The following is a 16,469-nucleotide window of genomic DNA, read 5'->3' on the forward strand; positions in this document are numbered from 1 at the left end:
TTTTCCTAGTATGTAAGTCACATATATACCTACCTTCTCTAGCCTATGGCTTGTTTGTGAAAGTCTATAAAGTTACACTTTTAATTAACTTTTATGAATATAATTTTATCAATGTAATTATTAAATTAAATATGGACTTTTACCCGTTATGGACCAATTTTTAAGGCCTGGCCTACACTATTTCAAAGTCTGGCATAATTTGATAAGTCATAAATCAACTTTGTTATCTCATTCTCACTCTCGTCATATCTTTTCTTCACCTCTTGGTCACTACACTTTTCTCACCTTTAACCATTTTCAAGTAAATTATTCATTTATGAACGAAAAACATTCCCAACTTTCCATCAATCTAATTCTTCTATTATTTTTACTATTATTTCTAGCCTGGATTGTTTCTGTTTATTTGGATTCATCTCTAGTGTTTTTGTGTTGGAAATGTACAATTCCTTGTTCCGATTCAGCTCTAGTTGTGTTTGAAGCAGTGACCTTCCAGTGCATAAATTCAAAAATGAAAAGAAATGACGCACAAAGTGCATACAAATATACAATGGGTTCTTTACTTTAGGGACATGGGGGGAACTTATGGTTTAATTTGTTGATCCTCTTTTATAAATCATAAAAATGGTTAGTTTCATTGTTGCTGAAACTAACCATTTTATTTTTTGCTTTGCCAAAATGGGAATGAGAGTGAAATCTTTAATTACTTTACGTCTTCCATCTCTTCCTGAGCCTAAATAAGTACCGTGAAGTGAACTTATGTAAAATTGATAATTGAACTAAAATTTTATATTTTCTAAAATTTGAAGAATAAAATTATAGAAAAAAATTACAAAATTAAAATTAAAAATCAAGAATTAAATTAGGTCAGAATTGCAATTTAACCTTATATATTTATCTTTGCACGCGTGACACATCCTAGCTAGCCATGAGGTATGAGAAATTTGTTATTTAAAAAAAGTCGACGTTTTCAATAAACACAAGTAAAATACTCTGATTGATTTGACTTTGTCACATTATAATATGTTGAGTGTTTTTTTTTTTTAAAGGACAAGGAACCGTATTGAAGATTTAAAATACGAGTCAAACATTATCTTAATTCTTAAAAAAATTGAAATTGATTGAATTAGTCTTTTAAGATGTAAAGATTATTTATTTCATTCTTTAAAGATGAAAATATAAACAACTTTAGTCTTATTTTAATAATTAAATTAATTATCATTATTTTTATTTTTCAAATATAAACATAATATTTTTTATTTGTTAAGAACTAATAATTCAAGATAAAAATAATGATCCAAGTGATATTAAATTTAGTTCTCTTAAATAAGAGATTCTTGAATTTTATGAATAAAAAACTATTAAAATGATCAATTTATTCAATAAAAATTAATCATTAATTTTACTTTACATTAATGTCCCAAATGACCCTCCAAAAAATAGTGTTTTAATCTCCAAAATATCTTATTATGCAACACATTTGGGACCATCACCACAAAAATAAAAGTCAAGTTGATGTTCAAACTCTAAATTTCCTAGTCCACGAACCACATGACTTTTCACATCCTCAAATTTGTCCCGAGGCCGGTGCTACTATTCAACTCCATACATTGTCCTCTCTCTCTCTCTCTCTCTCATTTATATCACTTTCTGTTTCCAAGTATTCATTTACACCTTCAACCCTCTCAGTCACATATGGTTAGCACTCTCTTCTAAAGCCAACTACTACTATTAGTATTTAGTGCCCTTTCACTCGTAACAAGTGTTCACTGATATAAATGTCTTTGTCTGTGGAAGACAACTACTATGGCATGAGCAGCAGTGTGAGTGAGATAGAGGAAGAGAATTCTTCACACTTGCACTTGAATAATGATGGTCCTAATCCTATGGTCACCATTGGTGAAGAAGAGAACGAGGATGATGATGACACTGTTTATGTGGCTGTTGGTAAGAGCCAGAGTAGCACGGAGGCCTTGGCATGGACCCTCAACAACTTGGCCACTCCTTCTACCATGCTCTTTATCATACACGTTTTCCCTGAGATCAAGCTCCTTCCGAATCCATGTAACTTCTCTTCCTATTTTCCCATGCCCCTTTTATTTATTTATTTTGTTGTTTTGGAATTTTAGATTGTAAATTTTCAATCACTTTTTTTTTCTTTTGTTTATATGGTAGGTCTACCTGTGAGGTTGAGGTCTTAACCACCATGTTGTTTTTAAGACCACAAAAAATTATTTCCTCTAAGGATCAAGGGATATATCATATATAAAATGGTTGATAGTTTGATAAGGTCACCAAGTTTACTTCATAATTTTTTATTTTTGTATTTTCATTTGGTTTTCTTCAGTTTAACCCGGGAATCAATTTTGAGGGCTTAGAGGTTATAATGATTCAAAAGTCAATGATTGAAGGATTGCGAATTTTAGGACAAAAAGTCAAAACCCATGTGTGGAATTCTTCATATTAGACTTTTCCTTTCTAAAAATGCAAATAGGAATTTCCTCAAGTTGAAGTATGAATGTTATTTCTAAGTAACCATATGCATCTCTGTGTTTGTGAATGTGTCTTATCACTGTGTTTCTGTGATGACAGTGGGGGTGGGAATGATTCCAAAGGACCAAGTGAGTCCTGAGCAGGTAGAGAGCTATATGGCTCAAGAAAGAGGCAACAGGAGAGAGCTTCTAAACAAATTCCTCCAATTATGCTCTGCTTCCAAGGTACTGACTCTACAACTACAATGGAAGTACTTTCCAATTTCACCAAAAACCAAGACTTGAAGTGAGAAAAATATCAAGCAGGTTAAGGTGGACACCATCCTGATTGAGAGTGACCTGATTGCAAAGGCTATCATTGACCTTATTCCAATTCTTCAAATAAAAAAACTAGTGATTGGAGCCAACAAATCCCAAATAAGGTAGAATACTGACCACACCATCAATGTATCTCATTAGAACTTCAGTTTATGCCTACATAAAATAAGCATTTTTTTTATTATTAGAACCACTTACATTTTGGTTGCCCAGAAAACTGAGATCAAGGAAAGGGAGTGGCATAGCTGATCAGGTACTTCAGAATGCTCCAGAAAGTTGCAAGGTGAGCATTGTATGTGAAGGAAAAGAAGTGAATGAACAGATAGCTCGTGCCATTACTACTGATCCTTCCATGTCCCAGAAAAACAAGCATCAGCAAAATGCTTCATGTGTTTGTTTCAACTTTTAAGCCAAAGCTTTACATAATCACAGGGTCACAGAATTGCAGCATAGGGAATAGTTCCCTCAATGAATGTTGGTTTTAGATTAATTTTAGACTTTGAAAAACCAACAGCAGTGTTGATGAAAAATGAAGTGTTTCATAGAACATGACACAAGTTTATGTAACTTATGGTTGGGCTGCTAATGTTTTTAAGGTAGTCCTTATTGTAAATAAGAACTGCAGGCTAAAGTCGATTAACTATGAAAGATGTGAAGTCTTTGCTTCAGATTGTATGTTGTAGATAGCTCTATTGAAATGGAGTAAATTTTGGAACAAAATGTGGTTGGGAAAGGGAGAAAGGAGGAGAGGAGAGTTCTCGGGTTGGAATATCTTGAACTGATATTTTTAACAAAACTAATAACCTAATATTTGTTGATAAAAAATATATAGTTAGTTTATTATGTACGTTACACTCAGAAGGAAACATTGTACCAAAACTGAACAGGTACATAAGTGTCCCATCGCTTAAGACTTCCCATGGATTTTAGCTGATTATTTGATCTGCTTGTTATATGCAGAAAATAATTAGAACATGATTTTTGACAAACTCGTCTAAGCTACCATAAAAATATAAAAAAAAAAGTGCATTGGTTGGCTTATCTTATTTCTAATCACAAATTTGCCCTTAACATTTATTTTCAAATGCATTTAGGTAACCTTTTTCATATATAGGTGGACCTGTAATATTGTGGGTAAAACCGCTGGGGTCAATCTAATTGTGAGAGTTTTGATGAGATATATTTGTGCGACCACTGGAAAAAAAATATATTACGCTTAAAGAAAAGGAAAGATATTAACTTAAAGAAAACATTTTTAATAATGTCATGATTTTCAATGTTTCCATATTTATAACGCCATGTCAATGGTTTTATGGTTATTAAAATGCTTTTAAATTCTCTAAAAAAATGCTTTTAATTATTTTGAATTATTTGTGCCATCTACATCGTGGCCGGCTTCCACATTTGGTAAAATCCCAAACAAAACTGGAAATATTCTATAGTATATAAGGTTTTATTTAATTTAACTTAAATTTAAAAAATTTAATAAAAAATATTTAAAATTATGATATATATATATATATATAATTGGTTAATTAAAATAAATAGAAAAAAAAATATAATACATACTTATAATTGGTTTTTTAATTATTTTGTTTTACTGGATTTTAGGAGTTTAAATTTGTCACAAAATGTATTTTAAAATATTATTTGTTAATCTAAATTTTGAGTTAAAAATCGCCATACATTATGTTTTTAAAATTGTTTTAATAAAGATAAATATCTTGTCTTCATCTTAAACATTATATATTGTATATTTGATTAAGAATTTCTCATGTGATAAAAAATGTGTTTAACTCATAATGTGTAATATGTGACTTCTATTGTCACCAGCAAATTTCTTAACCCATTATTATTTCACTATAATTACTGTTATTGCTATTCACTCTTCCATTTCTAGAGCTACTATCATTATAATTATTATTATCATTGTAACCTATGAATTACTTTTTTTTTCCTTCAGAGCTCTTCTAAATTTACTTATGATTATTATTTCTATTGAGAGATGTCAAAATAGACTTATTAATCAACTAAAAATTATAATGATATACTCTCATTCTTTAGAAAATTTAAATATAAAAAACTAATCATAATGGAAACATAATTCCATTTCCAAGCCCAAAACAAAACCCAATAATAAAACCCTAGCGTACAGGTACACATATGATCAATTATTAGCTTAAAAATAAAAATATAATTAATTAACGCAAGTATCCAATTTAGTCGTTATCTAATCTCCCATATGAAAGAGGCGGCATCATCATTTAGTTTATATTAACGTGTGTATGTGATTTGACTTTAAATAGAGGTATCTGGCTTAGTTTTATATATATACTAATGCCTACGTGTTAAAGAGAGAAGGTGTGAGAGATGAAAGAAAGGATATAATGGATATTTAAAATTTAAAAAGGAAGATTTGAGTGTACTTATCAAAAGGGTAGTGCCATTAGAAAGTTTCTGTAACAACTGTCACTGGCTACCGGAGGCTATTAAGGTGATTTAGAGTGTACATTGTTTTATTATATTCAGGGGAAACCAAGTGAAGATTCAGAGGAGCTATTTGAGATCAATCTTAAGGAGCCATATTTGGATACAATATCAGAAGAAAACTTCGAGAGCAGTGTGTTCCTTTCTGATATTCACATCAACGACAAAGATGTTGTTCATGTGGCAGTTGACCACGTTGGAGAATCAAGCATGGAAGCACTTTTATGGACTTTGAATCATGCTCTGACACCCTCTACCACTGTCTATCTCTTACTCGTTTTCCCCGAAATTAGGCTCGTCCCAAGTCCATTTGATTTATGTTCTTATGATTTGTATAAGGAGAAATTATTATATGATTCAAGATTATCACAGTCTCAATCAATCTTCACATGATATGACATGTAATATTTAGTATAATTAATTTTGTTGAAAATTAAAAATTTCGGTAGTATATCACATGCCACATAAAGATTAGTCAAGATTATATCATGTAATGGTCATGATCATGTGTCATGTAATAATTTTCCTCCAACAAGATTGGTTACTTGTCGTTGGTGCAAGGAATGAATAACATGGTTGTTACCATTTTGATAGACAAAAATACTAAAGTCAACGGAATAATGAAGTGGTTGTTTACATTTTAATTAATGAAGCCACTAATTTAATTGACTTTGTTTGCTTGACTGTATTGCTTTTGATGTTTGATGGCAATTAGAAAATTTCCAAGGAGTCATGTAAATCCAGAGTATGTTAACTTTCACTTGACACAACGGAAAAGCAAGACAAAAGTGTTCCTTCAAAAGTTCATTGAATTGTGCCTTGATTCAAAAGTTAGGAAATCTAACACAGACACAATACCAATTTAGTCTTTGAAGAAAAAAAAAAGGTTACCAAATAGTCTCTCAAAATGACAAATGTGGGACAATTTAGATCTTTTATCTGTTTTAGTTAATATTTTTTGAAATAATGTGAGTCACATTTTTTAAGGTAAATTGATACAGTTAATTTTTTTATAGGCAAATTATGTATTGAAAATTGGAGGTAGATGAGTAATGGACTATTCACTTTGTAATGTTGCAGAATTATTTAGTGCTTTTTTTTTTCTTTAAAAACTAAATTGAGCCAAGTGGTTTTTTTTGAGAGACGGATGTGATCAGTGTGAGAACTAAATTGGATCGAGTGACTTTTGCTTCTGAGAAACTTTTCTATATTGAATATTAATTGCAGATAATGGTAATAACATACAGGTTAAGGTGGAGATTATACTTACTGAGGGTGACAACATTGCCAAAACTATAACTGACAATGTTAGAGATCATAGTATAAGGAAATTGGTGATCGGAATTACCAAATCTAATTTAAGGTACCATGCCCTGCAATATCTGAAATTAAATTAATAACAATAGCCTTTTACTAATATGTCACATTTTATTATTGGGATGAGTAGCAAATCCGTCTCTAGAAGGCGAAATGCCATAGCAGATAAGGCCCTCAAGAATGCACCAGAAATCTGTGATATTAAAATAATATGCGATGGAAAAGAAGTGATTGATCAAATGATTGGTTGCAACTCATCATGTTCCAGTGACTGTAACAGTTCCAGAGTTTCACCAGAAGAAAATGAATCCTGTGGTTTTGTTCCTCTTATGTGTTTTGTGCCCAATCCTATATGGTTATTTAGACCAAGATTTTGATCATTGAATTTGTATAGTAACTCTTCTTTCTTCGTTGACCCAATTGTTAGACTAGGAATGAACATGCTTCACAGTTCACACACAACTTGTGTAGTCATAAAACATGTCTTATTTCATTATTTCAAAGTGAGATCCTTTTAATTCAAACGAGACCACTGAATATAGTATTGCAATGTACATATTACGTTACTCAGGAGATAGCCTATACTCTAAAAAGGTGGTTATATTACTAATAAAAGGTGTTAAAAATAACTGAAGAGAGAGAGAGAGAGAGAGAGAAAATGTATAGGTATAGAGAATGAGAGGAGGCTATAAAAAAAATGTCGTAAGTGATAATCTGAGTTTAAAGAGCTAATATCAGTGAGAATGTATAATTATACAGTTGTATATACAACAGGATTCTTAATACAGTTATTCATTCTGAATAATGATCAGCATGTGATGCACGATCTTCCATGTGGGCATTTGGGTTGCAAGTATTCTATGGTAATATATTGCTGTAACGTGTGCTAGTTGCAGAGCCTAGAAATTGTAAATATACATGCGTAACATACATGCAAGAGCTTGAGATGAAAATAAGTGCGTGAAAGAACGCAGAATCTGGTTTGGAATGTGCTGAACTTGAGATGAAAATATCTTTGCAAACACCCTAGAACTTAGGGCCTAATTGGATACGGATACGGAAACAAACTGAGTTTCCAGCTTTGAACACACTTCCCTAGGTGATTTTTTTTTTAACATGCACTTAATTGTTAGTTGGATCATAAATTATGAAGAATGTGAGTATTGACCTTAAGTCACCTGTTTCTATCAGTTTTAAAAAAAAATTAAGGATTACACATATGTAAATATGTAAAGGTCTCTAGTCTTAATTGTAACTTACACATTATATTTATAATGATTATCTTTTCTTATTTTATAATTTTCAACAAATTTTAATAAATTAAAAAATGTTAGATAATGTGTTGTTACTTGATAACACTCATTGTTATATAATACTCTTTTTCTTTTAAAGTAAGATATTTTCTTAATTGAAAGTGATAAGATTAATCTTTTCCTTTAGATATAATGATAATCGAAGTAAGTTGTGTCTTTAAACAAAAAAAAAATTCATACATACAAGTAAAGGATCAAACTCTTATTAAAATATTTGAGGTAGTCACTCTCAACTGTGTTTGACCTTGTTGTTCTCCTCGTTATAGACTAATTGGCATAGTTAGGATTTAAAAACATTTAATAAAATAGAAGAAGAAAAAACACATTTGATAAGATTTGCATGTTCGCTTAAATGGACTCAAAAAGGCTTGTGACTAGTTTCGTGATGGGCCGCGACACCTTTCATAACCAAACCTCCATTCTCAAAATCCAAAGGCTTTTATGTGTATTCTCTTCAAACTCCTCCCGCGTATCAATCACTCTATTTCAAGCAATTTGTGCATTGCACGCATGTCCATAAACTAAACCTTAGTTTAATAGTGATTTATGTCACAACAATTTGCTAACAATTTAGAAAGAGACTGAAGTTCAACTCTTTGATTAAACCAAATATTGACTTAATGCTGTAGACTTTTTATTCAACAAGCTTTGTTTTTTGTTTGTGTGTAAATCTATTAGCTAGCTCCTTCATTTCTACGGCAAAAATAGATGTTAACCACCCACACGTAACAACAGCAAATCAATTTCAAAGTCAATAAACATTCATTGATGGGGCATAGAACTAGGTATGGCTAAAGAGGACGGGGCTAGAACAAGAGCAACTTTAGGAGCGATAGGTAGAGACTAGTTTGGTGGAATAAGTTGAATGTTTAAATGGGAGAGTAGAAAATTGGATTAACAAAGTATTGGATTGAAATGTACTAGGAAATTGTGTGTTATTTTTTCACATTTGTACCCCTTATTTAGAAACATAAATGAACAGGAGCGTAAAGCAATTTGTACTATTTTTTTCTAAAAGTAAGTTGATACAACTTCTTTTCTAAAAAGTAGAGGCAGGAAGTGTCGATGGTAATCAATACCACAGTTTTAAGGAAAGGCTCTTTAATTATAATTTAAATAATCTGCATTTCGAAGGGTCAAGCACTCAAGGGTATATGAATTTGACATTAAATTGTAGCAGAGTTTAATCTGTTTTTACAGAAAATTATAGAATAAGATTATTTATTTTATTTTAGGTATCTTAAGGCTATATTCAAGATTGTTATATTTTCATTCAGAAAAAAAAAACACGACTGTTTACATTAGTTTGTTTATTTTTCTTCGCATGACATATCACCCAATATATTACTTTGATATAGAAGAAATTAAAGTTAATATAAAGCAAATTTTATGGTTGAAAGGATATATTTTACCTACCTTCAAGCCCTTATACATTAATAGAATAAATAGAACATAAAAGCTACAACCTACAATGTACTACTGCATCGGCTCCTTTTTAAGTTTTAAGTGTCCTTTAAAAATTTTAAAAATAAATTAAGAAATAAAATTAGTACTATTCTCCTTTTTTATTAAAATTATTTAATTCCCTATTATACCTTTTTATTCGTTTTTATAAAATAATTTTTTCATTTGTCTCCTTAATTTTATGATGATAAATATATAAAATAACTATAAATTAAGTAAAAATAAGAATATAACTGATACAATATTATTATTTTAGGATCTGAACCCTCCAGTGAAAGAGTGCACTCCAATGGATAAACTACATTTACAATCATTAACTTGCTTATCAATGCCTGAAATTGCGATAAAAATCAAATATATCAATTAAATGCATAACGAAATTATAATCTCAATAATTGATTTTGTAATCTACGATTATTAATACATTTTATCTTCTTTTATTTTTCACGTTTAATTATTTTGATAAAACAAACACATTTACTTGTCTAAAATTTATTAAATCGTCATCTGACAATTTACCACCAATCCATGCTCGAGAAAGAAGAAAGAAGAAAAAAGAAAAGCCTAATTGGCATGAAATTCTTTTTTGGGTGGATGAGCATATAATGTCTAAAATAAAATGTGTATAATTAGCGTAAGCATATCTTACATTCATTTCTAGGAGGAACTTTACCATGAGAAGAGAGGATACAAATTGGTCAACTAAAAGTAATGGTCATGGAAAGAAAAATCTTACTGATCATATTGCCATAATAGCAAAAAAAAAAAAAAAAAAACACAAATCGACTATTTCTGCATTTTAATTGATTTTTGGATTTAGATTCTATGACGGTGCGTTCAGGCAAATGGTGAATTTCTAGGCAGAAAAAATGTCCTCTTGTGATGACATGACACTTGTTTTCAAAGAAAATAAAGATATAGTAAATCTGCAATTTTGTTTGATGCCCATGTGCTCCATTTTCCACAATTTGCATACTTACCACCATTGGCTGGTTGGAATTCCTAGTAGTGCATTGGCATTTGGCAGGCAGTGTTGAAATGTTGCCTTTTTTTTTTAGATGACAGAGAGAGAAGCCATGCATTAATAATGCCATACAAATTTGAAACTGTAAATTAGCCAACAAAAACAAACATACAATTCCTCATCATATCATATCTGTTCCTGAAACATTGAAAAACAGTTCCTCCCCCTCTTTAACAGAAACCATTTGCAATCAATATATTGTCTCCACCCTCTCTCTCTCTCTCTCTAGAAGAAATCAAACTCCAGATAATTATCAGAACCTTTCTGATTAGCTATTGAGATATGGTTAGCAGCCTTTTCACCACCACTTGATGAAGCTGGTGAGGGTATCTTCTCAAACTCTACAGCCTTGGGGATCTCGGGTGGGGTGGCACATCTGATCAATGCCCAATTCACACCTTCAAAAAAAGGGTGTTGCTTGATCTCGGTAGCGCCTCTTTTGTAAGCCAATCTGTGCTGAGGTTCCTTTACAAGCAACCCTCTTATAAGATCCCTTGCTGCAAAACTCACAACGGGTGCTTCTGGAAATCGCAGTGGCTGACCGACCACGTTAAACAACGTAGCTCGGTTACCGGATCCCTTGAAAGGTGTTTTACCGAACAACAGCTCGTATAGAAAGATCCCGAAAGTCCACCAATCAACCGCACTCCCGTGACCTTCACCCTTAATGATCTCCGGTGCCAAGTACTCGTGAGTTCCAACAAATGACATGGACCGAGCATCCGTAGGCTCTGCAATGAGCTCAGGTAACGGACTCACTTGGTTACCAATTTCAGTTTTCGGCTTCCGGTCTTTCTTTGATTTGCTAGAGAAGAGCCGGGGTGAAAAGCACGTAGTAGGAGCAACACAGGATGGCTGGATGCAGGAAGGGGGCTCAATACATGCAGGTTGGACACAGTAAGCAGAATTCTTTCTTAAAGGCTCGGAATCCGTGGATGAGGTTTTAACAAGGGTCGGACTAACAGCACATCGGAGGGAGAGGTCAAAGTCAGACAGCATAATATGTCCGTCATCCCGAACAAGGACATTTTCTGGCTTAAGGTCACGGTAGACAATCCCAAGCATGTGAAGATACTCCAAAGCCAGTAGGACCTCTGCCACATAAAATCTGCAAGTTACAAGGAAATTAGCAGTGGTTAGCATCCAATCATAACATAATTGCCAAACCGGGCAAAATACCCAAAATTCAAAAGCAAGAAAAGAAATAATGTCAAAGAGGCTTAAGGAACATCAAACATCTAATTTAAAAAGCTGACAGATTTTATTAAAAAATCAGAGGTTCAGGCATCTAAGCATTAATAGAAAGACAAGTGCACGGAGAAAATCCCCATAAAGGAAACTACACAGATGCCCTAGAGTTGTTTTAATATTATTGACAACTAAAATTGCCACTTAATTTATCTTTCCACAGAAAAGTTTTCAAAGATTCACTTTACTCTGCTTGAGGTTATGTATATGTTTTGGACATTTGGAAAAATCAAAGCATACATAATACCCACAATTTGATATCTGAATTTGTCTGGGAAACAATATTTGACTTTATAGGACTTGAATAAAACAACCAGAGGCATCATAAACATATGAAAAGTAAAACATGCATACATGCAAATTCAGATGTAAAGTAACTCATATCACAACCTCCACCCATACTTTTCATGCATGCATGGCACAGGAGGATTCTACACTTAATATTTGATGTTCTTTACGTATTAAGTATAGTCATGGATGTTCTTAATCCAGATACAAGGATTAAGTAATCTAAGTATTAGAGTTACGTTGTTTCAATATAGTGCAGCAAATAGAGCAATAAGGATATATGGGAGCACAAACAAGAATGATTCCACTGCAACTACCTACGTTAATATTCGAGGGAATTCCCAAGAAAAATTTCAAAAAAGTAAAATATAAATATAAATGCTGCAGTTGTACACCCTGAGAAACAGACTCAAATCTAGCTTCTTTCCCTGTAGACTCTAACAAACCAGTAAAGCATTGTATCTGAAATTGGATCCAGTTTTCACACAAGTAATATAAGAATAGGGGGGAATTGAAAAGAAGAAATACAGTGAGTATTATAATCAATATGACTGAACCAAAATTGAGTTTTAAAACATACTTTACTGCCTGCTCAGGAAAATGCTTCCCTGGTTGCTTCTGCCTAAGAGTATGGAGGTCACCACCTGGGCAGAATTCCATAACCAAGCATGAGAATTTTTCTGTCTCAAAATGGGTGTACAAAGTTGGGAGAAAAGGGTGATCAAGAGACTGCAGAATTTCTCGTTCTGTCTGAGCACGAAGTAGCTTTTTACGACTTGCTAGAGACCCTTTGTCCATTACCTTCATTGCAAAGTAACATTTAGTTCCACTCAACTCGGAGAGGTAAACACTGCCAATATCCCCACAACCCAGCCTCTTCAGTAATCTAAAGTGACCTAAACCCAACACCCCATCTCTACTTCGAACTGCTTGGATAGCTTCCCATCTCAAGTCATTTGCCTTGTGAGGTTTGTTTATGGTGCTACTAAAGCTACTACAAGTACTCTCATCACTCACATCACTGCTTGTGCTTCCTCTGCAAATACTGCTCTTACCACTCTCAACAAAATCAGCTCGGTTGCTGATCTTGGCACTCCCACTTGTCTTTGCAAGACTGCTGGCCCCATCACTAACTTTGGCAGAAACAGAACTGTTCTTCACACTTCCGTCTTCGGACGTCTTTTTGTCTTGATCGATAGGGCTCTCCTGTGAGCCTATATTCTCATTAGCAGCACGAACAGATTTGTCGAGAACATATGAGGAAGCACCAGAACCACTTTTATTGCTCAAGGAATCAGCAGACCCCTTTAGGGTTAAACCTCCTAACTTCTTGATTTCGGCCGTTTCCCCAGTATTCTGCTTGGATGCGTTCGCTGCAGACTTCAATAAATCCACAGGAGCAGCCAGCTCCGTTTTCCCCATCTTCTGAAAAGAAGACCCTGCATCTTTCGTCTCAGGGGTTCGAATCCCAGCTGTCTTCTGATGGTGTTTCGGGAGAGATCTAGAACTAGTTTTCGAGTCCATCAGAAATGCTAAAAAGTTTCAGTTGAGATCAAATTGACCTAATCCACGGCTTAGCATCCATTTAAGTCTCCAAAAATAACAAACAACCTATCAAAGGCAGCAACATCACAAACAAGTAGTCAGCCATCTCCCCACAGAATGAAAAAAAATAAAAATAATATTCTCAGTTTAACAATAAAATGTTGACAGAAATTCATCAACCAATCAATTAAGCAAACACTTCAAACATCAATAAATAACATCACAACAAAATTGGCTCACATTTAACAACAGACAAATAGATCCATCGATAAGTAAAACCAAAACAGTCCCTCCAACTGATACATAACAACAAAAGTCCATCATCAAATAACCAAAACACAAACAAGATAATTAACCAACCAACCAACACCTCAGACTCCGCCACATGCCATAATATTCATGAACAGGAAGTGGATAAAAACCTAAGACCCATGAAGCAAATAAAAAGCATATATTTATATCCCTGGCAAAGTTACATGCAGAGCATGATCAGATTAGTAAAGCTCAACAGTGCTGGAACACCAACAAGACAAGAATCAACCCAAAAACACAAAAACTCATTAAGGGTTGGACTTGGAAGACCAAGAGAAGAGTAAAGTATAAGTCAAAATTACCAGCAAAAAATGGAGATTTTTTTAGAGACAAAAGGGTATTGAGGGGTGGGGGGGAAATTACCAGAAGCATCAGGCGCAAGAGAGTGATCCTGAGAGAATAGAATAAAAAATAGATCTTGATGAGGAAAGGTGGTTTGGAGTGGAATCTGAAGCAGATCCGAAGGGAGAGAGAGAGACCAAGATGGAAAAAGAGTTAAACTTGAAGGGGTTATGGAGGAAACAGAAGTTGGGGAAGAGAAGAATTGGAAGAGGGGAAAGTACGAAGAGAACAAAAGAGTACCTAATTTGAAGGATCAGAACACAGCTTCGTTGCTTTTGCAGAGAGAGAGAGACACTGTAGATAGGGAGCTCCTGGTACTGGTAGCTTAGAGAGAGAGAGAGAGAGAGAGAGGTCAAAGGTAAAGCAAAGCTTTTTTCTTTATTCAATAATTTCAATGGTTTTTTGTCGCCAAAACCAAGAGAGGTCCAAATCACTAAACAGTTCTGAGGTCTTGCACCTGTCTGTCATGCCTTTGCCCAAATAATTATTTTTTTTCCTTTTTATTTATTTTCTTCTTCTTCTTTTTATCACATCTTAAATTTTCATTTTTATCATAATATAGTATATTATTTATCATATTTATATCTTTATAATTTATTGTATTATAATACTTCTAGTCTTTATTATAAATATAACTAATTAAATCATCAATGATTAAAAAAATTAATTAATTGACTTAATTAATATATTTTTTAAAAATTATCCATATGAACTAATATACATTAAGAATTTATGTTTCTCTCATTGTAACGACATTCTAAAAATAACTTTAATTAATAATATTTTTATTAAGAAAATACAAAACACATTTTAGATTAGATTTTATAAAAAGTAAAATCAAAACAAACTTTTAATTTGAAACGTATAATAAGAATGGAGGAAGGTAGTATCATTTACTCTTTCATGGCTTGATTATGAGAAGAAGAAAAATACATATTTCATATTTATTCAAAAAATAATTAACTTTGTTAAATTGAGTCTTTTTTAATTAATAAATAAACATTTTTCTTAAATTACCTTTTATTAAAATTTGATATTAAACATAAAAAAATCTTTAACTTTATTAAATAAACATTATTTTAGAGATAATTTCATTAAATAATACCTAAATAATTGAAATTTATTTATATTTAAGACCAAAAACAATGTCATTTTATATTTCTACCTCTTGTTATTTTAGGAATCGAGTAATATATCCATAACAAATTTTCTATTTATCTATGTCCATATTTTTGTTACAATAAACTATTTTTATCTAAAAAAATATTTTTTTCAATAATGTTTAGGGAATATCAATATCAAACTTGTCATCTTTATAATTTTTTTAGAAATACAAATGTTAACTATGGGTATAATTGAAAAAAATCTTTGAAATTATTATTAATATAATTTTAGCATGATTTAATATATCTCAATATAATTTTTAATTATTTTAAAAATATTTGAATGGTGTTTTTTTATATATTAACATAAAGCATAATATCTTACATGTATGTGGAGGTGATATGATTATATATATATATATATATATATATATATATATATATATATATATATATATATATATATATATATATATATATATATATATATAATAAAAAACTATATTAACATCAAATGATGTGTCTGCAAGTATATATGGATATGGATCAACTCAATTATTTCCCTATTTCCTAAAATGACAAAATCTTCAATTCCTTTCTTAATATTTCGATTAAATAGGTCATTACATTATTTTAAAGCGAAAATCGGTATTCATTCACAAATGAAAAAGGCATTTTTAAACGATTTGACAGCTGTTATTAGAATAAAAATAATGGGTTGAATCTTAGCTTGAATTTTTATGACATACTTGTTCTTATGTCAACAAGTTTTGAACTCGAAATATTTTTTAACTTGTTAATAATTGAATATTTCCATTTAAAAATTCTGATTTCACATGTTATTAATGAAGGAGGTGTGACTAGGTTAAATAAGACGACAAGTTCCCTATAGTGTGGAGAATCTAATAGCCAGGACCATGCTACACCCTATATTTCCTCCTTCAAAACCAAAATATACCAAAATTAAAGCATCAATCAGAACTCAGAAGCAAAACTAAATACGCAAGAAAGAAAGAAAAATGAAGGGATAATAATTTTCTATTTTCCTATAGACAATAATTGTTATTATGATTATGTTTGCATTCGTCATTTGATGCAAATACAAATTCCCATCACTTAAGCCGACATCAAGATTTTTGGTTGCCTAAAATGGGTGCTACTTTCCCTTGCAGTCAATAAAATCACCAAGTAATGGACCAACGGTTGATGGAATGTTTGG

The 16,469-nt window shown here is 32.0% G+C and overlaps 3 protein-coding genes across 5 annotated transcripts; 2 read left to right on the forward strand and 1 right to left on the reverse strand.

The window, feature by feature from the left end:
• Positions 1-1,578: 1,578 nt before the first annotated feature.
• On the forward strand, positions 1,579-3,475 carry LOC100777008 (U-box domain-containing protein 35). Of its 2 annotated transcripts, none has more exons than XM_006586722.4 (4): positions 1,579-2,061; positions 2,590-2,714; positions 2,796-2,911; positions 2,996-3,163. In XM_006586722.4, exons 1-4 carry the CDS (start codon positions 1,776-1,778, stop codon positions 3,054-3,056), a joined length of 588 nt encoding a protein of 195 aa, XP_006586785.1. In that variant the 5' UTR covers positions 1,579-1,775; the 3' UTR covers positions 3,057-3,163. The 2 variants fall into 2 exon arrangements, with proteins under 2 accessions (XP_006586785.1, XP_006586784.1); XM_006586721.4 differs by having other exon boundaries at positions 1,583-2,061; positions 3,021-3,475.
• Positions 3,356-6,988, forward strand: LOC102661258 (uncharacterized). The gene is made up of 5 exons (XM_006587920.1): positions 3,356-3,403; positions 5,337-5,607; positions 6,009-6,124; positions 6,542-6,657; positions 6,742-6,988. Exons 1-5 carry the CDS (start codon positions 3,356-3,358, stop codon positions 6,986-6,988), a joined length of 798 nt encoding a protein of 265 aa, XP_006587983.1.
• A 3,513-nt stretch (positions 6,989-10,501) lies between these two features.
• Positions 10,502-14,553, reverse strand: LOC100798088 (serine/threonine-protein kinase D6PKL2). Of its 2 annotated transcripts, XM_006586724.3 has the most exons (4): positions 14,388-14,530; positions 14,169-14,253; positions 12,529-13,559; positions 10,502-11,520 (listed from the first exon to the last, which is right to left on the reverse strand). In XM_006586724.3, exons 3-4 carry the CDS (start codon positions 13,470-13,472, stop codon positions 10,638-10,640), a joined length of 1,827 nt encoding a protein of 608 aa, XP_006586787.1. In that variant the 5' UTR covers positions 13,473-13,559; positions 14,169-14,253; positions 14,388-14,530; the 3' UTR covers positions 10,502-10,637. The 2 variants fall into 2 exon arrangements, with proteins under 2 accessions (XP_006586787.1, XP_003534979.1); XM_003534931.4 differs by lacking the exon at positions 14,169-14,253 and having other exon boundaries at positions 14,388-14,553.
• Between the last annotated feature and the right edge of the window lie 1,916 nt (positions 14,554-16,469).

This window comes from Glycine max, chromosome 9, assembly GCF_000004515.6.
Source record: "Glycine max cultivar Williams 82 chromosome 9, Glycine_max_v4.0, whole genome shotgun sequence".
Classification (NCBI taxonomy): domain Eukaryota; kingdom Viridiplantae; phylum Streptophyta; class Magnoliopsida; order Fabales; family Fabaceae; genus Glycine; species Glycine max.